General features: G+C 41.0%; 1 protein-coding gene across 3 annotated transcripts in view; it reads left to right on the forward strand.

Moving 5' to 3' along the window:
- Positions 1 to 18,844, forward strand: part of MTA1 (metastasis associated 1) — an 88,394-nt gene that overhangs the window by 12,806 nt on the left and 56,744 nt on the right. For all 3 annotated transcript variants that reach the window (XM_054210563.1, XM_054210564.1, XM_054210566.1), the window contains exons 2-5: positions 6,717 to 6,784; positions 9,199 to 9,292; positions 18,061 to 18,187; positions 18,377 to 18,440. In XM_054210563.1, coding sequence (XP_054066538.1) covers positions 6,717 to 6,784; positions 9,199 to 9,292; positions 18,061 to 18,187; positions 18,377 to 18,440 — 353 coding nt within the window. The remainder of the gene's footprint in view (positions 1 to 6,716; positions 6,785 to 9,198; positions 9,293 to 18,060; positions 18,188 to 18,376; positions 18,441 to 18,844) is intronic.

Here is an 18,844-nt window from a genome sequence, read left to right on the forward strand (position 1 = left end):
GATTATTAACTGCCAGGCTGAAGGAGGAAATTGTAAAGGGAAGGGTAGGGCTGCAACAGTTCCTTTAAGAGTGTTTTCTGGCTCCAGTCTGAGAAGCTACAAGTACGTTGGGAGAATTTGACTGTGGATCACTTTGCTTGCGCATGGAGCCATCCCACCCTCCTTGAACAGAGTTTGCGATGTCTGTAGACCTGATGGTGATCTAAAACATTTGATTGACCTCCAGAGCCTGCTGAGTCCTGTGACTGGTAGCTCTTGAGGGTGGCAGCCTTCCTTGCTGAAAGAAATCTTGTCTGTTTTTACCTGACTTGGGACTGTTTTCGCTGCATGTGTAGAGGCAGGGTAGTCGCTGTTCTAGATGGACGTGCACACGCCGAGTTGAGCTATCATTGCTAATTTATATCTAGGAAGTTTCCTGCAGGCTCTGGGCTTAAGGAAGTGGTGCAGCGGTGTGTTAATCTTGATCCGTTGGTGAAAAACCAGGCTTTCTGCTTTAGCAGTGAGAACTTGTCACTTAGGTAATTTTTCCGTTTTCTTGTGGCTAAGCCTTTTTATTGAGACCAGGCAGCTAATCTTGGGAGCATGTTGTGTGAGCAGTGGATTCTTCTTACAAGCGTGGTCCCTTTTGAGAGGTGTATCTTGGTTAAAGATTTCAGTCAAGGCTTATTTGTTTTGATCTCTGTCCTCGTAAGCCTTTTGACTTGTTCGCTTCAGCTTGATTTAACTGGGGTACCCCAACTATCCTACTAAATTTAGTGATGGCTCACTGTTAACTGTATAGAGTGGAGATTTCTTCATGAGGTGGTGCTTGCTTTTGCCACGTCCCTCACTAAATGACTATAGGTATTTCGGGTGCTTGTGTTGCTCCATTTCCACTCCTGTTTTAAGGAGCAGTAGTGGTGTTGCCCATGGTGCAGCAAGCTGAGGATGAGGAGGCAGCACGTATCCTGTGCTTGCAGTAGCCACAAATACTGCTGCCCAGTAAATATTCCAGTAAATACGAATTGAACTTGTGCTGACAGCACATCTTTAATACCTTTGTCGATCTGTGGAAGACATTAATTGTAAATACCTGGTTCATGTATACGGCTCGGTGTATTTGACCTCATAATTCTTTCAGCAACAGAAACAACTGTTTCAGCTTTGCTTTTCCGGTAATGAAAATATTAGGGCTTGCTTTGTTGAAACTCTGTATGTTCTGTAGCTAAACGTTTCACCAGGTGACAGCTGCTTTTCTGAACAGCCAGAAGGCAATAGGACATGGGCTCTGCCAGGTGAGATGGCTTGACTTGTAGGCTGAAAGCAGTGTTAGCTTCTCCAGCCTCCTCTTTCTTGAGAACGTAGACCAGGAGGGATTGTATTACCCAAAATGAAAAGTGATTGACAGATTCAGGACCAAGCTGCTGAGTGATTTGGAAACTGGTGCTTACCGAAAGAAACTGGCCCAAAATTGAACTGGAAATCCAGAGAATGAGGAGGCACATATTTCCCGTAAGATAAGTCACAAAGTAAGCAGGTCATCATAAGTTTATGCACTCTCTTGACGCTCATCTTTAATTCAGGGCAGCAGCTTTGTGGATTGGGCAGAGGAAATATTTGCAACTGTGAAGTTACTTCTTTATCACTTCTCTGGAAAGGCACATGGTAGCCAGCAGCGGTAGCGTGGGAAGAGGAAGGCTTCAGCCTCCCTCCGGTCCTGGGTACATCTGTAGGCTAGTGCAGTCCACGGCATGTTGTAAGGCTTTCGGGAGGTAAGGTAGGGAGCATTCAGCAAGGTCAGTCCTCAGAAGGCACTTGCACCTTGAAAGGCAAATGTAAGTTGTGAAGGATAAAAATACTTTTGGGCATTTTTGCAACTTGATCACCTAAAAGCCCGTAAGGTTATTAGGTAGTTCAGACATGTCTAATCTTATAAATATATGACCTCTAGACAATGTGTGTTCTTTCTTTTGCGGTACACCCTCCTGATTTTCTTTTCCATGCACCGATGTAGACTTAATCAACAGCTGATATGAAGACATCAGAGGGGGAGCTATTCTGCATGAGTGTCTTAAAAGTATATGAGAGCAAAAAGAAAGTCTGTTATGTTTATTGCTAATTGAAAACACTTATTTTACTGTCTTTGTGGAAAATTTCCATCTTCTGTGGTTCTAGTTTTAGCTGCTGGACTGTTGCAAGTATGCTTGTGTCTGTTATAGAAGTTCAGTACCTGTGTAATATAGTATTGCTTTATAATAAGTTGGGTATATTCTCAGCTTCAGAAAAAAAAAGTTATAGGATAGAAAGGCTTTTTGAGTAGATCCATGTATGCGGGTACTTCTGCTCTACAACAGTACAGGCAAGAGGAAGAAAATCTTGAGTTTCTGTCAGAAGGTGGTGATATACATGATGGTCCTTACTGCCTTGTGGTGTTGCCACGCTCCTCAGCCTTTGCTTTAGTCTGATCATAGGGAATTCCGTAATGTGCACAAGCGATGCTGTTAATTAAGATCACGGTGTGGATGCATGGCTGATTAATTTGGGCATTGTGAGTTTAAGCTGCAAGCTGTTGTGAAGGTATGGGATTGAGTCTCCAACCTTCGTTCAGGCGGTTGGGTGGTAAGGGGTGAGCTTTGTGTGTTCGTGGCGGGTGCTGTGGGTAAGGAAGGAGATGTGCTGTGCTCTTGGGGTGCAGAGGGGATAGGCTGGTTCTTTTCTTCAGTCCTGTAAACCAATAAATTAGAAAGAATAGTCAGTCTGTTATGTTCGAAGAGTCTGACTGGTTTTGCTTGCTATCAGGCTCTACTTTTCTGTTCCTAGACTTTATTTTTTGTTTTAGTGTACTCTTTCCTTCCTGTTCTGTGGTAGGAGCTGAGATGCGTATCTTCCTGTTGTTTAGAGGCTTGTTAATTTTGTCTCTTTCCCCATCCTCTGTTTCAGCCCAGGGCACAGAGACTCTGGCAGTTGTGCACATGCAGGATATCTCCCATTGACAACCGGATTGTTGGGAGCCTGTAGAGGGTTTCTGTTATCCGATGTGTGTGTGTGTGGTTGTAGCTACTGTCCTGAAAAAAAACTGGGAATAGTATTACTTGGGTAGGCAGTATGAGAAGGATGCACTTCCACGGCACAGGAGGAAGCTGGGGATGAAGGGGAAGTGCTGCTCGAGGGGGAAACGGGGTGTTTTGGAGTGTAGGGGTCAATGGAGCATGGTGCTGTACCTCCTTTGAACCCGGTGTGCAGGAAACCAGCCTTCATGGGTTTTGTTACTTCTGGAGTGCTCCCACCTGCTAAAGCACCAGTTTGGAGAGTGGTTTGTTGAACTTAAAATTTCCTTGTTGTACATGCGGAACAGTGGGTAACTCCTGCATTTCTCCGCGCAGGATAGCATTTACTTTTAGATAAGTACTTAAAAACTCTATGAAAAATGGAAATTACTCCCCTCGTATCTGCTCATGTTCTGGTTTATGTGATTTGCGGTGCGCTCTGCATTACTTGTAGAGAGGAAGAAACCCTTTTCCAGGTAATTTGAGTAATGGGAAATAGGCCTCCATTAGTTGCATAGCTACTGGTGAAATGCTTAACATAGTTGTGGGATTAGGCTAAAACATGGATGACACGTGCTGGGCTGTGCATTTGTGATGTGGTGAAGTCATCAAGCACTGGTCTAAGTATTGCACCTCTACACTGTGTCATATGTCAGCTCTCAAAGAATCCCATGGGACAGCTTCGGTTCTGCCTTTCTGCCAGCGGCGTGCAGTTGGCTGTTTTGCGTGAGGTTCATTTGCAGTTGCTGATCACGGAGCGTGGGTTTGGGGATGTTCCTGCTGCTGAGCAAAACAATGTTGGGGGGATTTTATTATTTAAAACTGTTGGATACCACCGTGAGCTGTTCTTTGGTAAAGCATTCATCTGTGATGAGCTTTCTTTAAATCCAGGCCAGATTTTACAATCAATAAACTGTAGTTACATGAAAAATTGAGTGAATGTTCACTTGAGGGAGGAAACGTGTCTGTGAGAATATGTGTACATATGGGCACACAAAAAAGCTGTTAGAAGAACGAACTGTGAACATTTGTAACAGTCACCTGAAACCCGTGGAATTAAAGACATGGTTATATTTTCAAGACAGAGATTGACATTTCCTCTAGTTTTCATTTTTGGTTCTATAGAATCATTGAATGGTTTGGGTTGGAAGGGACCTCCAAGATCATCTAGTTCCAAGCCCCTTGCCATGGGCAGGACACCTCCCACTAGACCAGGTTGCTCAAAGTCCCATCTGGGGCCATTTTCTGTCATAGTGTTCACACATGTAAGATTTTTGCATTGACCTCAGCTAAAGTACCTGAAGTGAGGGGTAGCTGGTTGTCTTGAGAGTAATGAGAAGGGTAGAGGGAAAGAACTTGTCCTGTCCTTCAGGTGGTGGAGCCTTGAGGTGAGAGGTGGCCGGGAGCTTGGAGGTACCTCCAAGTTTCCACAATCTCCATTGCAACGCCCTTGTAGGACATGGGTGGTTCTGTTGTGGGAAAAAAGATTTCTCTTTACTCTGCTGATCTGTAAATTACTTAATGCCTGTCATTGTTATTTCAGTCAGCAGTTGTTATTGCTGAAGCTGCCAATATCTGTTTGATTTTGTGACTTCTGGTAGAGTTGGTCAAAGTAATGTTGAGCCCGTTTTTTCCTGTTTGGTGTGCTGGTGACTGGGTGCTTGGGAGTGGAAATTTAGGATCTGGTTACTTGGGTGTTTTAACCATTTCTGGGAACTTTTGTTTTTCTACAAACCAGACGTCCAATCTGAATTCCTTAGATGAGATCATTCTCCAGTCTACAGCCTTCAGGGAAGTGACATTTAAGAGGAACCAACTCTTGCAGTCAGGGAGTCGCTCAGATGTGTGTTAGTGTGAAGGTAGATGATGATCAGTCTGAGAAGTCTGGAGCACAGAATGCACAAAAATATAAAAAAAAAAAAGGTGTCTAGTAATTCTATGCTTTATTAGCCCAGGTTACACTGCGTAACCCAAGGTACACAGGTAACCCAAGATGTGCACCGTTTGAGTATTGGCATTGCAACCTCGTCACTTCAACCAAGACTTCATTGTCAAGGTGTCTTTGCAACTCATGGCATATGATACATTTCTTAGTAAGACAAGACCTTGGGAAACCATTTCTTTAAAAATTGTAACCCCTGGGAATTCTTGATTTCTGACCACTCTCCTAAGTTAGCCCAGCCTTGTTGAAAGGACAGGAGGGCACTTGAGCTGTTTGCAGGTAGTGGAAGCTGCAGATCCTGCTGGGTCACTTGCTCAGCGGTCGCTGCCGTGCTCTTGTGTCTCACCCAGCAAGTAGCTTGGCCTGTTAACTCCAGAGAGACCTACGGATAATGTGAGCTGTAGGCAGTAGTCTGGAAAAAATCTATGGCTGGAGCTTGAGTAGTGTTATACGGGGAATTGGAAGCGTTGCTGTAGGACGTGGTGGGTGACTGAATGCTCTGGCATCTCCCTGGCCACTGTGGAAGTAAGAGGGGAATCGTTAACTCGCATAGAGCAGCTTTTCAGGAGCAGGGGCCCTTGGGGGTGCCTTCTGTCCTCTGGGCTGGGGAGGAGGTATCTCAGATACCCTTTAACGAGCATTTCAGGGCGATTGAGGCTAATAGCTTCAGTAGTTGTCTCTATTTACAAAAGGGTAGCACCGCTAAACGCCCATTCATCGTGGGAGCATCGTGCTAATGGACTCACTGCAGAAGATTAGCTGAGTCGTGCCCAGGGGCTATGGGCCTTTGGCTCCCAAACACCAACGAGCTGGGAAATCTGGAGGGAAATCGTCTTAAATTTTAGTAGATAAGTCTTGGAAGGAATTGTTGTAAGATCTGCATGCAAGGTCAGCACCCGAGGGTGGGTGACTGCGGGCAGGGAGGTGATCTCCAGCCCTCTTTTTGCCTCGCTTTAAAGCTCACTTTGGCTTCTTGGAGTATTGGGAAATAAAGTCCAAGTCCATCCAGGACTCTTGAGTTTCTGTTTCCTTACTCCTAAAAAAGAGTGTTTATACTTGGAGCTCAGTAATACCAAATAATTTATATGGCACTCCTTGATGCTTCTGTGATTTTTTTTTTTTTTGAAGGCACTACCTAGGGTAAAGAACTCATTTTCTTCCTGTAATTTAAGATGTTTATCCTGCTTGAAAATAGGAGTTATTACTGACCTGTTTGGCTTACAATGTGGAGTTTTGTTGAGGGTATTCTAGGATAATATAGGCGTAAAAGACCAGGAAGTAGAGGAAAAAGATAAGAGAGAAAGACAGAATGAAACCATTGGTATTCAAAGTAAATGTGGCTGCTGTAGGCTGAGCTGGAGGAGAAGAGGAAAGATAGCATGTTGCCGGTGAGAAGTGGCCGGATTTTGATAAGAAGGGGAAGCAAGTAACAGTCATCAGTGTGATCAAAGTGGAAATAATCTGATCAGAGAGAGAAGGAAGATCATATGCTTTGCTTTCCAGGCTGATAGCAGAGCTCCATTTTTTTTCCCCCCCAAAAAAGTGAGCTTGTTGCCTTCAGGTTGCACTAATACTGGCATGGATTTTGTATTTCCTCACTTGATAGACGGGATTTAGTGGGAACATTTGAAATGCTGCTTGTGCCAAGAAATGAATTTCGTGTGGTGTCTGTAACAGCTATAGATATGAGGCTTTGATTCGATTTATAGCAGTTCATATTTTAAAGAGTCTTTTTTTCTTTTTGTCAGATTATGTCTACTTCGAAAATTCTTCAAGTAACCCATATTTGATACGAAGAATAGAAGAGCTCAATAAGGTAAACAATTTTTTCCATCATGTCTTTGAAGTTAATTTCATTTATGATCTCCTTGATTTGATTAAAATTAAAACAAGTCTTTAGCAGTTCTCTGGTAATTGGAAGCTTAAAAATACTTTTGTTCTGATAATTTTCTGGAATGTTGAGACCTGCTGGATTGGTCTTCGGTATGAAAGGACAGAGAGCGTCAGTGGTAGGTCATTCTCAAGGTGATTGTGCCCACCTGTAGGGCAGGAGATTTCTGCAGTTCTTCAATTCGTGCCAGGATCACACAATATGAAGATAATATAACAGTTTGCTAGAGGATGGAGAGCTTTGTAATTTGATCATTCTTGGGGGAGGCTCTTGTTCAACGGGAAGCTTTGGAGCTATTATCTGCTTCCTCAGACTTTGTCTTTGCTGGTTGTCCTTTGGGCCAGTGTATTATTTCATCTGCCAAATTTCCCTTTCATTGAATCTGTAAGGAAGGCATGATAGCTTGTACGTGGGAAGCCAGTTGAAGTCCTCGATGCTGAAATTTTACCTAGTTGAGGAGGGAAGGCTGTTGTGAAGCAGTTAGCTCTGTCCTAAATGTGCCACTTTCTCAGGTTTAATACCAGCATGTCCACTGCAGCCCATACAGAAGAAATCCATCGCTGGTTTGGATTTGAATTTTAATTAACTGACTAAAATTAGGTCTTTTTCTTCAGCCACCAGTGATGGAAAAACATGGGTTTCTAAAAGAGCCACTTGCAAGAGAAAATTTATCGACATAATGACCAATAATGAATCTGAAGGCTGGGACATCCTTGTAACTCCTTCTTTTTAGTGGACGTCTTTTGCAGAAATACTCTGTCTCTCTTCCATTAATGAAACAAGAGTGAGTTCTTAAAATGTTCCCAGCAGACAGTGGATCCATAGCCATGAGATATCAATAGCTGTATTCCATCAGTTACAGGATGCAGGTTTGCTGATCACTTTCTAGGAAAGTGGTGTTTTCCTCCCCCCCCCCCCGCCCCCACTCTTCTTTTCCCTCTTCATTGTCCACCCGTCCACTCCCCCAATTTCTCTAACGTAGTCTTTGAAATGGGTCTTTCAGGTTGAAATGAATCATTTATCTTGTGTTGCCTTTTTTCTCTGGGTCTAAATGAAGCCTGGGCAATTAAATGATATCAGTAATTCTCTATTGTAGCTGTCTGTGTTTTAACAAGATGGCTCCTGCCTTTGTATTCTAGTACCTCAAAATTTAAAAGTTCTGAATTATTTAACAGAAAAGGATAGAAACTCTGTAGGCTCTGTACCAAAAACTGGTAGGTTGCAAGGGAGAATATTTGTGCATGTAGGTATTGTCTGATTTTTTTAAAATGTGTGTTGGGAAAACTGGTATTGTAAAAGATAAAACTTCTTTTTCCCTTCATATCTTAGCAACAAGCATGTATATCAGTATTTATTTTGTTTCCTTGTGAACAGATTGCTGGTCCACTACCTTTTTTTGGAGAATTCCTAGAGGGGAATTTATGTCTTAGTCTTCTAGTTTCTGAAACCGTGTGCCATCACTCTGGTTTTTAAGGACCCTTCAGTAGTAGGATACATCTCTTTTAAGTTACATTTTCATTATTTGTTGATTTATTTTAGAGGCATTAGGTTGACAGGGGCTGTTACAAACCAGTTAGGTGTGTTTCTCCTAGAGTTTGTATAAAGCCAGTTTCACAATTTTGCAGGTGTCATCCTACAAGTGATTGATCACCTATCTCATTTTAAGAGTGTTGAGAGAAAAAATTCCCAAACCTTTCAAAAATTGAGACGTCTTTGTATGTTGTCACTGGTGTAGAGTTTATTGCCTGGTGCAGCTTCCTTGGTTCTCCTTTTGGAATGATTTTTTTTTTTTTTGGTGTTGGTCATTGTTCAGCTCACCAGTGCTGCCAGAGAAAGAAAACCTTATGTGATTTCTTTTATGAAAGTAATAATGGCTGGGTTCTTTCCTGCTTTCCTACTGTCCTGCAGAGTTTGGAGAACAGCCTAAACCTCAGTTCTGTTGTATTCCACAGTTGTTGTTATTAGGATTTTAAAGATGCCTTTGAATTCTACTAAATGTAGGCATCTCCTGAAAAATAGCAAAGTGGCTTGTTAATATGTTGTAACTGCAGGTAAGTGGGTTTTTTTCCTCACCCCATGAAACATCTGTGACTGCTAAAAATGATGAGCCTGCAAGAAATAGTTAGGAGGGAAGGGCCAAACTCTGTTTCCCTACCCTGGAATGGATCACACCAGAGTTTGTGTGTTACCTAATGCATGTGCAGCTGGAGGGTGCTAAAAGGGGATGCTGTGTAGGTCTCGTGCAAAATTCCAAGTTATTTGTGAAGTGTTCTAGTGGGATGCGTAGAGTTCAGTTCTTGATTTGTGCTCAGTTGTTTTTTTCTTTTTTCCTGTTTCAGACTGCCAATGGAAATGTGGAAGCAAAGGTGGTATGTTTCTACAGAAGACGAGACATATCAAGTACCCTTATTGTATTGGCAGACAAACATGCAAGTAAGCTTGTTTGTGTTCAAATTGCTTCTACGCAAAATTGCTAAACTTTGATACAGCTTTGATATTGCAGTTACGAGTATCAATATTATGACTCTTAAATGTCCTTTTCCTGTGCTCATCTTCAGCAAATTGTATTACTTGTTTGGCTGACTCTTCTCTTTCTTTCTCTCTCTTGCTCATCCCTTAAACCTTTTAAAACCTCATTTGGGATATGGTTTAGTTGTCATGGTAGGGACTGGACAGAAGTTTTCAGTTAGGTCTGAATAAAGGGATCTTATTTCCTTCAAAGAAGTGAATTTCTTATTTTTTGGGATGAGAGGAAGTATTCTGCTTGTCTTGCATTACTTCTCATAAACCATTTGGTTTTGTTAGCAGATTAAAAAAAAATATCAAACTTTCTTTATGAGTAAATTAAATAGTCTGATTATAGGAAACCAGCTTGAAACTTGGTTAACAGGAATTCTCTTTAAATTTCAATATTAGTAATATTTTTCATAGTAACATAGCTTTTTCTGAATGTGCTCAGTAAATACAACTTAAAAGCACTGAATTTTAGGATATTCTATCACTATTTTGAATACGACAGATCCTTTTGTTAGGAAAAAAAAATAATGTCTAGGCTGAGAGGAGACTTGAAAACTATAACTTTGTTTTGCATACCGTACTTTCTGATTTAAATAACCCAAACGTATATGTATATAAAAACAAAAAATAAACTATCATAAAATTCAGGGGGTGCTCATGCTACCTTACTTCATCTTCCTTTGCATGTATGCATTGAATAACTTAATTTCTTGATTTTTTTGTTACTTTACAGAATGTTTTGTTAACTTATGTTGGCACAAACTCCTCTGTCAGGGAGGTTGGAGGCATGTGAGATACCTGGCTGAGTAGAGTTGGAAGCTGATTTCTAAACAAAAAATTAGTGTTAAAATTGTCTTCCAATTATAGACAGAGGTTTAACATTCTAAAAAGTGTATATAAAAATAATCTATGTGTCAGTATAGATTAGATGTTTGCCTTTATAAACCTTTAAGGCAAGATATTGCAAAAAATTCAGATAGTTCCAAAAAAAAAAAAATAGCTGAGTAGCTGCTGTAGGTCTGTGCATTCTAAACTCAGAAGGGGTGAGCGTGGTGGGCTATCTGGGTCTCAAGCGCAGTATCCATCTCCTGGGGAGAAATAGTGCAACATATTGCATATCGTTGGGTGCTTTATCTGGGATGCTTCTACCCTGTTTGACTCCGTTCTAGTTGCCTGTGAGGATTTAGATTTAGGTTCATTACACCTCCTTCTGCCAGTTCAGCACCCCTCTCCTCCATCCTTGCAAGGTGGTGGATACAGCACTAACAAAACAGACAGTTGCCAAAACAGACATGGTAAAAGGGAGAAAGAGTAAGCAGGTGGAGTTACTAAACTGTTTTTACTTGTAAACTTGTAAACAGTTAAGCATGTGAGATGTTGCTGTTAAGATTGCTTAAAATTTATCAAAAAGCACGGGCAAGCCATATCAATCCTTGTAACTCCAGGCTTTCCTGTAGGCACATACATAAATGAAAAAGAAGCAATCAGATTTGGGCATATCAAAATTATGATTTAGCTGCCAAGCATCACTGTCTTTTAATGTGCTTCTTAGTGTAAATATGAGTAGACTGTGATGTGTATGTAATAGAGATCTACATAGTTGTACTGCATGGGGATTGATTAAATCAGATACTCAGTTTTAACAACAAATATCATGTCTTGCTGTGTTCTCAGTGCTGTAGTGCCGTTGGGGAAAACATGCAGCAAAACTAGCCCCTTCTTGATAAATTTAAATATTTTCTGTTGTAGATTCAAGTCCAAATAAGCCCCTTCATTGCAACTATACCTTGGAAAAAAAAAAAGTCATGTGGCGTTGAGATGAGATTTGGCTGTGTTGCAGAATTGTGGCAGCAGGCAAAGCTTTTTTTGATATCTCTTCAGTGCAGCAGTACTTGTTTTATCCAAAAAGACTGAAGCTTAATAGGAGCTTCAGCATAAACAACATGACTATTGATTCCTTCATCTGTGTCTCATTTCACTAGATTTAGCAAAGGAAGCAGGTAGGAAAGATTCAAAGAAACGCATGTCTGAGTCTGAAAATTAAAAATACTTGAGCCCGTATAAATGCTCCTTGAACCTGCAAGGGCTGATTTCTTTTTGTGATAAGAAATCTAAGATTATTTTTTTCTGGTGCAAACAAGTAATTTATTGTTCGTTTTCAAATGTATTTGAAGGATGGGAAAATTCTTCTGTAGCACAATCCTATTAATAGAGCCACCAGAGACAACGGAGGCTGTCTCCTAGTGTAAATTTCATTAGTAACTAACATTTTTTCCAGTATGTTTCTTTCTCTTGCAGAATAAAATTGCTACTAAATGACTTCCATTTATTTAGATAGATGTGCTGTTGTGTGGCTTCTTAAGAAGGGAGAAAAGAGTAAAATTAAGCTTTTGGACAGCCGTTAGTTCTCTGCTCTGAAAAAAAAATATCTACATCCTGCGTGATATAATGAAATTAAATTTTGTGGATGTTAAGATTCTAGTAGAGATACTCAACGCTGTCACTGACTTTGAGTTCATTTCCATGAAGTCTCCTGTTGCCTCATTTTGATGCATTTGCAGTAGATGTACGTATCTGCATCGCTGATCTTTTAACTGCCTTTGTTCAGCTGATTAATGGAGCTTTCTGACTGCAGACATTTCTGGATTCACACAGTCTTCTGTTTAAGATGCCTTTATTTTAGACCTACTGTTGAGATCAATGCAGCGAGAGCGCCAAATAACAGTAAGAAGATATGGCCAGAACATGAATGGGAAAAAAAAGAGGTGTATATTTTATAATATTTTTTTTTCCCTTCCGATAAAGGAAGGAAAAATGTGATTGTGAAATAAATGTTGCAATGTTTAAGAAAAATATAGGAAAAAAACCCAAACAAACATGCTTTAGCTTGTATAATCCATTAGATATCTGAAACAGACAGGTCTGAGAGGTGTTGTCTTTTCTCATAACTCTTTATGAAAAGAAATTAGTTGGAAGCACCTTATTCTGTAGTTGGTGACTGTAAATTAGTACCTGATGTATGCAACCTGATTTTTGGATTTGATCTGTGATCTTACTATTTTTATCATATGATATAAAGCTTGTCTGGGCTGTCCTATAAATCTTTCAGCCTTATAATGGCTTCCATACATTGTTAGCGCTTTTTATTCGTAAGCCTCTTTAATCGCCTCACAAAACTATTCTTGGGAATTTCTCTACCTGTTTCTGAAATGAACCTGCTTCTCCAGTTGGAGACTATTTAATGTTCTTGCCCAGAGACTTTGTAGTGGTTTGAGATAGCATGTTGTATGCAAACAAGTTTGCAGTCAGAACTTGATGGAAGAGAAGAAAGACAGACACCTTACTCTTCAAGCTACTGTTGGATGTTGTGACTATATATTTTCTCTATATATAGTTTCTATATAACGTCTTACATAGTTTCTTAAGGAAATATTTCCAACAGCAGGAATATAACCTTCTATTGGTTGGATACCCCCAGCCATCTCCAAATACTTGCGATCTGTCTTATGGCCGTAGTTTTTGCTTCATTAAAAATGTTTATCCTGATTTGTAAAACAATGAATGACTAGTTAGTACTAGTTGGAGGACTGACTAGTTAGTGCCGGCCAGTTTGGCAGGTTTGTGGTTAGTTTTCAGCAGCTGATGTTTGGGTGCCAGGCAGCATGGTTTTGTATGTGCCAAAGCTTCTAAAAATATATGTCTTGCAGCGGTGAGGTGTCATTACTCAATCAGTCCATGAGTTGCATAAGACTTGTGTGCCTAAACAGGTAGCGGGTCTATTAAATTTGGTGGTTTTTTGTTGTTTTTGGGTGATTTATTTATTTTAGATAACACCAGTCTAAATGCAGTTTGACAACAGCATCACAGATGAGTTCTTTTTCTTCTTATTTATTTCTTCCGTTTTATTCCCCTTCTCCATTTTCTCCCAACACGACACATGCAAGAGGAGTCAAATTCATTAACCCGCTAATGACACTTTTGGCTCTGTTGTTACTGAGAGGAGGAGACTGTTTTTTCTCTTCTGGGGGTGGTGTAATGAGAAAAGGTATGCCAAGTGTCCGAAATAGCGTCTGTCTGCTGTGTGGCTGTGGCTGCAAAAGATGATCACAGGAAGTTTTGGGTGGGATTGTAATGGGATGTCCTGATAACGTGGAAGACTCCTTTTGAAGTGTCAAGGTATAAGGATTTCTATTTGTTAAAACTTTCACCGTATTTTCTATAGCTACGAATCAATAGCTGGTGGTGGTGGTGGAGAGAAAATTAGGCTGAGGCTTAATGTAGACCACTTGAAACTGAACCTGTGAGAAGGAAAAGGTGCTGTGTTGTTCACTTCTTCAAATGCAACAATTCTGTCACGCCCTTCCAAGCTGCTTAGTTGAGCTTTTAAAGTACCAAGAGTTGAAGCTTCCTTCACTACTGGAGGAACTGTTGTACAGGTCAGTAGCACTCGCTTTATTGTGTTTCCCAATGTTTTGACCCCATTTTTTTTCCTTTTTCCTTTACGTTTTTTTTCTAGTGATACCATGCAAACTAATTAGTAATAATAGTTGACACGCCTGAGGGACAGGATGCCATCCAGAGGGACTTGGACAAGCTTGAGAAGTGGGCCTGTGTGAACCTCATGACGTTCTACAAGGCCAAGTGCAGGTCCTGCACCTGGGTTGGGGCAACCCCTGGTATCAATCCAGGCTGGGGGAGAGCAACCCTGCTGAGGAGGACTTGGTGGTACTGGTGGATGAAAAGCTGGCATGAGCTGGTAACGTGCACTCACAGCCCAGAAAGCCAACCGCATCCTGGGCTGCATCAAAAGAAGCATGGGCCAGCATGTCAAGGGAGGTGATTCTGCCCCTCTACTCTGCTCTGGTGAGACCCCACCTGGAGTACTGTGTCCAGCTCTGGAGCCCTCAGTTCAGGAAAGACATGGACCTGTTGGAATGGGTCCAGAGGAGGGCAGCAAAAATGATCAGAGGGATAGAATACTTTTCTTATGAAGAAAGGCTTGAGAGAGTTGAGTTTGTTCAGCCTCGAGAAGGCTCTATATAGACTTTATTGTAGCCTTTCAATAATTAAAGGGGGCTTATGAGAAAGATGGGGACAGGCTTTTTAGTAGGGCCCGTTATGATAGGACAAGGAGTAATGGTTTTAAACTAAAAGAGAGCAGATTCAGACTAGATATGAGAAAGAAATTTTTTACAGCGAGGATGGTGAGACACTGGCATAGGTTGCCCAGAGAGGTGGTGGAGGCCCCATCCCTGAAAACGTTCAAGGTCAGGTTGGCCAGGGCTCTGAGCAACCTGATCGAGTTGAAGATGTCCCTGCTCTTCGCATGGGAGGTTGGACTAGATGGCCTTTAGAGGTCCCTTCCAACCCAACGGATTCTATGATTGTAATTCTTCTGTTGCTAGGGACATCCCTGTTAGCGTCTCTAACCTAATTTCTGTATCTTGTTTACCTTTGCGCGTTTCTGAACTCTGCCATGTAGCTACTTGTACGACACCCAGAATACAGAGAAAGGGCCGGTGCTTTTTAGCTCTCATGTTGTGGAGAGCCCTATCTGATCTACAGCAAATTGCTATTCTTGCTAGTGTCTAGCAAATATTGATGTTTAATTTCGCATCTCACACACCCAGTCATTTTAAATTACGATTACTGCCTCAGGGGTTTCTCCTGCCAACTCAAAGTTTACTCTTTCTAATTACTTTTCCGTGTATATGTTAGCTTTCACATGAGCCTTGCTGTTTGTGTCCAATCTACCTGTCTCTTATTCCCAATATAAGTCATCTTCAAGCTTTGTTAATGTGCTATTAATGATTCTGTCATCAAATATCAAATAATACTTAATCTAATACACTCCTTGCAGCATTCCACTGGCTACTTCTGTGTAGCTGATATATTGCTGTTTGTATTAAGCCTAAATGTTTAGCTTTAAATCTGCATGAGCACATCTATCAAGCAGAGAGATTAATTTTGAAGTAAGGTTTTATGAGAGCACTGAAATCCCAATATACTGCACCTACTGTATTCCCGCACCACTTGCTCTGCAGTACTGCCATAAACACAGGCAAGTCTTTCTGAAAAGATTTTTTATATATATGTGTGTGTATATATATATATAAAAACATGGGGTTTTTTGGTGTGGGGGGGTTTTTTGTTGTTTTTTTAAGTAAGACTGGTCCTTATTTCTCAGGGGCCACCATTCTCAAGGGTGCAGTCTGCTCCACTTGAGCTATAGGTGGGCAAAGCACAGATGGGTCAGACAAGATTGTCCTAGAACCTGAGGCTGGACCAGCCCCTGTTCATATTTAAGCCATTGCCGTCTGGGCAGAGGCAGTGAGGTGGTATTTGCGGTTTTTGTCAAAGCCGCTTTTACATGACTTCGGGGAGGTTCCTGTGCTGTGTTCTCTTCTCCTTCCCTTGGTTCCGAATGCCATTTGCCAGGTTCATTCTCTTCAGTACTAAACCATAGCTGTGGAAAAGGAGAGAAGATGCTTGTGTAGATTTGTTTGTTATTTCTTGGAATATTCCTCCTTCTGTCTTCAGGAACTGTGACAATTTTATGGCTGGTGGTGGGGGAAGTTGTTTGTTACCTGTAAAAATGTCTGTCTTTTTTAAAATATACCTTTTTATTTTGGAAGGCCATGCATGGCAGATCTGGCATAAAAAGGAAATACGTGCGTCCCACCTTCCTTATTTTATTACAAAAGCTAGACGCATAAATAAAGCACTGGTTGGGAGACGAGCCTAGCTGAAGGGATGCAGCTCCCGAGATTAGCTTGGTTGTGCTGAGTGGTTTCATTTTGTTTGTAGATTTGATTGGCACATAGTGGTTAATATTTTTTTTTTTAAATGTAGTTTTTAAAAGCCCTAGGCTATTGAATACGCCAAAGATATTAAGTATTTGAGGTTGCTCCTTACAGTATTTTTCCTGCATTACACAGTGCACTACTCTTATTCTCTAAAAACGTGTGAGTACAGACATGAATGCCTTTTTATTTGTGCATCACTCAGTTTTCAGGCAGGCTAGCTGGGAACTTGCAGACTGGTTTGTGGATTGCTGCTGGTATATTTATAGTGTGGGTCAGCAGCCACAATATTCATTCTCAACTAAAACAGAATCCACTTCAGTAGATAAATTGCAGAACCATGAAACTGTGGCACAAACGTAAATTTGGTGTTCTAGTTCCTAGGAAAATATTAAAATTTCAAGTGCACGCTGCTCTATGTTTAACAGCTCATGTGGTATAAGAGCTATTGTATGTTGCAGTCAGGTTTAATCATGCTACTATTTTTTTCCTTCCTTGCTGGAGCAGTTTACCTGAGGGGGATATAAACCACCGGTCTTTTTCCAAGGTGGTAAAACGGTGATAAATTGGGGGGAACCTGAAGGGCGCATAATTTTTTGTCACCCCCTTTGGCATAATGGTGGCCTATTTAAAACTAAATGCAATTTTAGTGTTTTTATAAAACGTTTGCTTTATTTTGGGATAACTGTGAGGATTATAGTTAAATAATCTTAAGGGTATATAAATCATAACTGTGTCTGTATGTGTTTTCTGACTAGAAATGTTTCTTGGCAACAACTGTTGAATTAAGCTGCAGGCATAAGTCTGCTCTTTGAGGGAACTGCTGCCGTAAAACCAGAGTTTTACTATTCATGTATGAGACTTTATAGCTCATTCTGCCCTAGTCTGGAAACTTTACCCGTGGTTTCGGAAAGTAGAGTAAATGCCTTAATTTCTTAGGGGAGGAAAAAGCCCGATGTTTTCTTTCACAGTCCATTATCATGGAGAAGCTTTGCAGCTGAGTTTGGAGTATTTTACCTTTTACAGCTTTATCTTGCATAATTGATGGGATGCTTGCTAATGAACACATAACATATACTAGTACTTTGAATCTTATGAGAAAGGTGCCTAGAGATGTTTTGGATCAGTTGTGCATCGGTGTTGGATGTGTTTTCATGTATTTACTTTGGCATCCGTTTAAGAACGGGTTGAATGTAGACGGGATAGCTGGAAACCAGAGATGGTGGATCCTGACTGCCTGCAGAATAAAGCAAGCTTTTGAAACGCAGCAGTCGCATGCGGGCGGTGTGGGTAGGGTAGGGCTGGTTACAAGACCGGCCTTAGGCGCTTGGTTACATTCCAGTTAATCTTGTGACTGTGATCTATCGTCTGTGGTTGGGGTGAAGAGAATAAACAAAACTAAATAAATAAACTAACCTTTTCAGTCGGCATTTCCTGCAAAAGCTGTTGAAGTTGGGATGGGTCAGTCTGTGATACCCTGGAGGAGGAGTGAGGGCTAACGTAACTGATGCCTGGCAAAGAGGAAAGACTTTGCTTTGACTGCCTCATTTATTGTGCGTTAACTTCTTCCCAATGGAGCTAACGGTGCAGTGATGGTCTTGTCTGTTGGTCGCAGATTTGTGAGTCAGCGTGACCTGCGTGTACCCGGAATGCCTTGATCCCAGTGGTGAATAAATAACAATTCTTCACGGGCATCATTTAAAGGATCTGTACTAATTACCTAATTGTTCAGTTGGCTGAAATGTGAGGGTTCAGATGAAGTTAGATTTCATCTAAATAATGTGTGTTACTTAGCAAAGGTTTTGGAGCAGCTCATCCTGAATGGCTCAGAGTCAATACTTGCGCTGTTATTGATGATCAATTTTGTCTCTTTATAACTAGGAGAAATGGAAGAAGAGATGGAAAATCCAGAAATGGTTGATTTACCAGAGAAACAGAAGCATCAGCTACGACATCGTGAGTTGTTTCTCTCACGACAGCTGGAATCTCTGCCAGCCACGCACATTAGGTAATGACTGTTTTCTTCCAGTGCTTTTTATTAAAAGAAAACAAACAAAAAAAAAAAACCAACCACCAACAAATGGTATTATTATTCTTCAAGTATTCTTCAATGCTAGATTAAATTCAGTAATACCATCTTGTGAATCACATGAGCATTTAAGATGTTTTTTCATAAAATGTGTTTCTCTTTTTTTAGAGGCAAATGCAGCGTTACTCTGTTAAATGAGACAGAATCCCTTAAATCATATCTGGAACGGGAGGTATGAACCCATTTTGTGAATTGTCAAGCTTGAGCAGTTTATTCGGGCACAATTTAGGATTGGTGGCTTTTCACTTCTAAAGAGAAGGTGTTTCTTTCATTTCTACACGTGCTGTACGGGTGTTGACAGTGGGAAGCTTTAGGGCTCCGTACAGTTTTCATTCTGATGTAAAACTTCATGGATCTAGAAGCCGGAGCTGCTGTTGACATCCTTGTGACAGTAAACTGCCTCTCCTTCTGTAAAGAGAGCCCGACTTCCTCAGTAGCCTGGCAGTCTGAAAGTCCAAACCTGGAGGCTTACACCCGAGACAAGACAGGGTGGGAGATGGAGAAGATGTGAAGAAGGTAGCAAGCCAACAAGCTGGATTTCTATATATTTGCTTTATCCTGAGATTTTACAGATCC

Source organism: Rissa tridactyla, chromosome 8 (assembly GCF_028500815.1).
Source record: "Rissa tridactyla isolate bRisTri1 chromosome 8, bRisTri1.patW.cur.20221130, whole genome shotgun sequence".
In the NCBI taxonomy this organism is placed as follows: domain Eukaryota; kingdom Metazoa; phylum Chordata; class Aves; order Charadriiformes; family Laridae; genus Rissa; species Rissa tridactyla.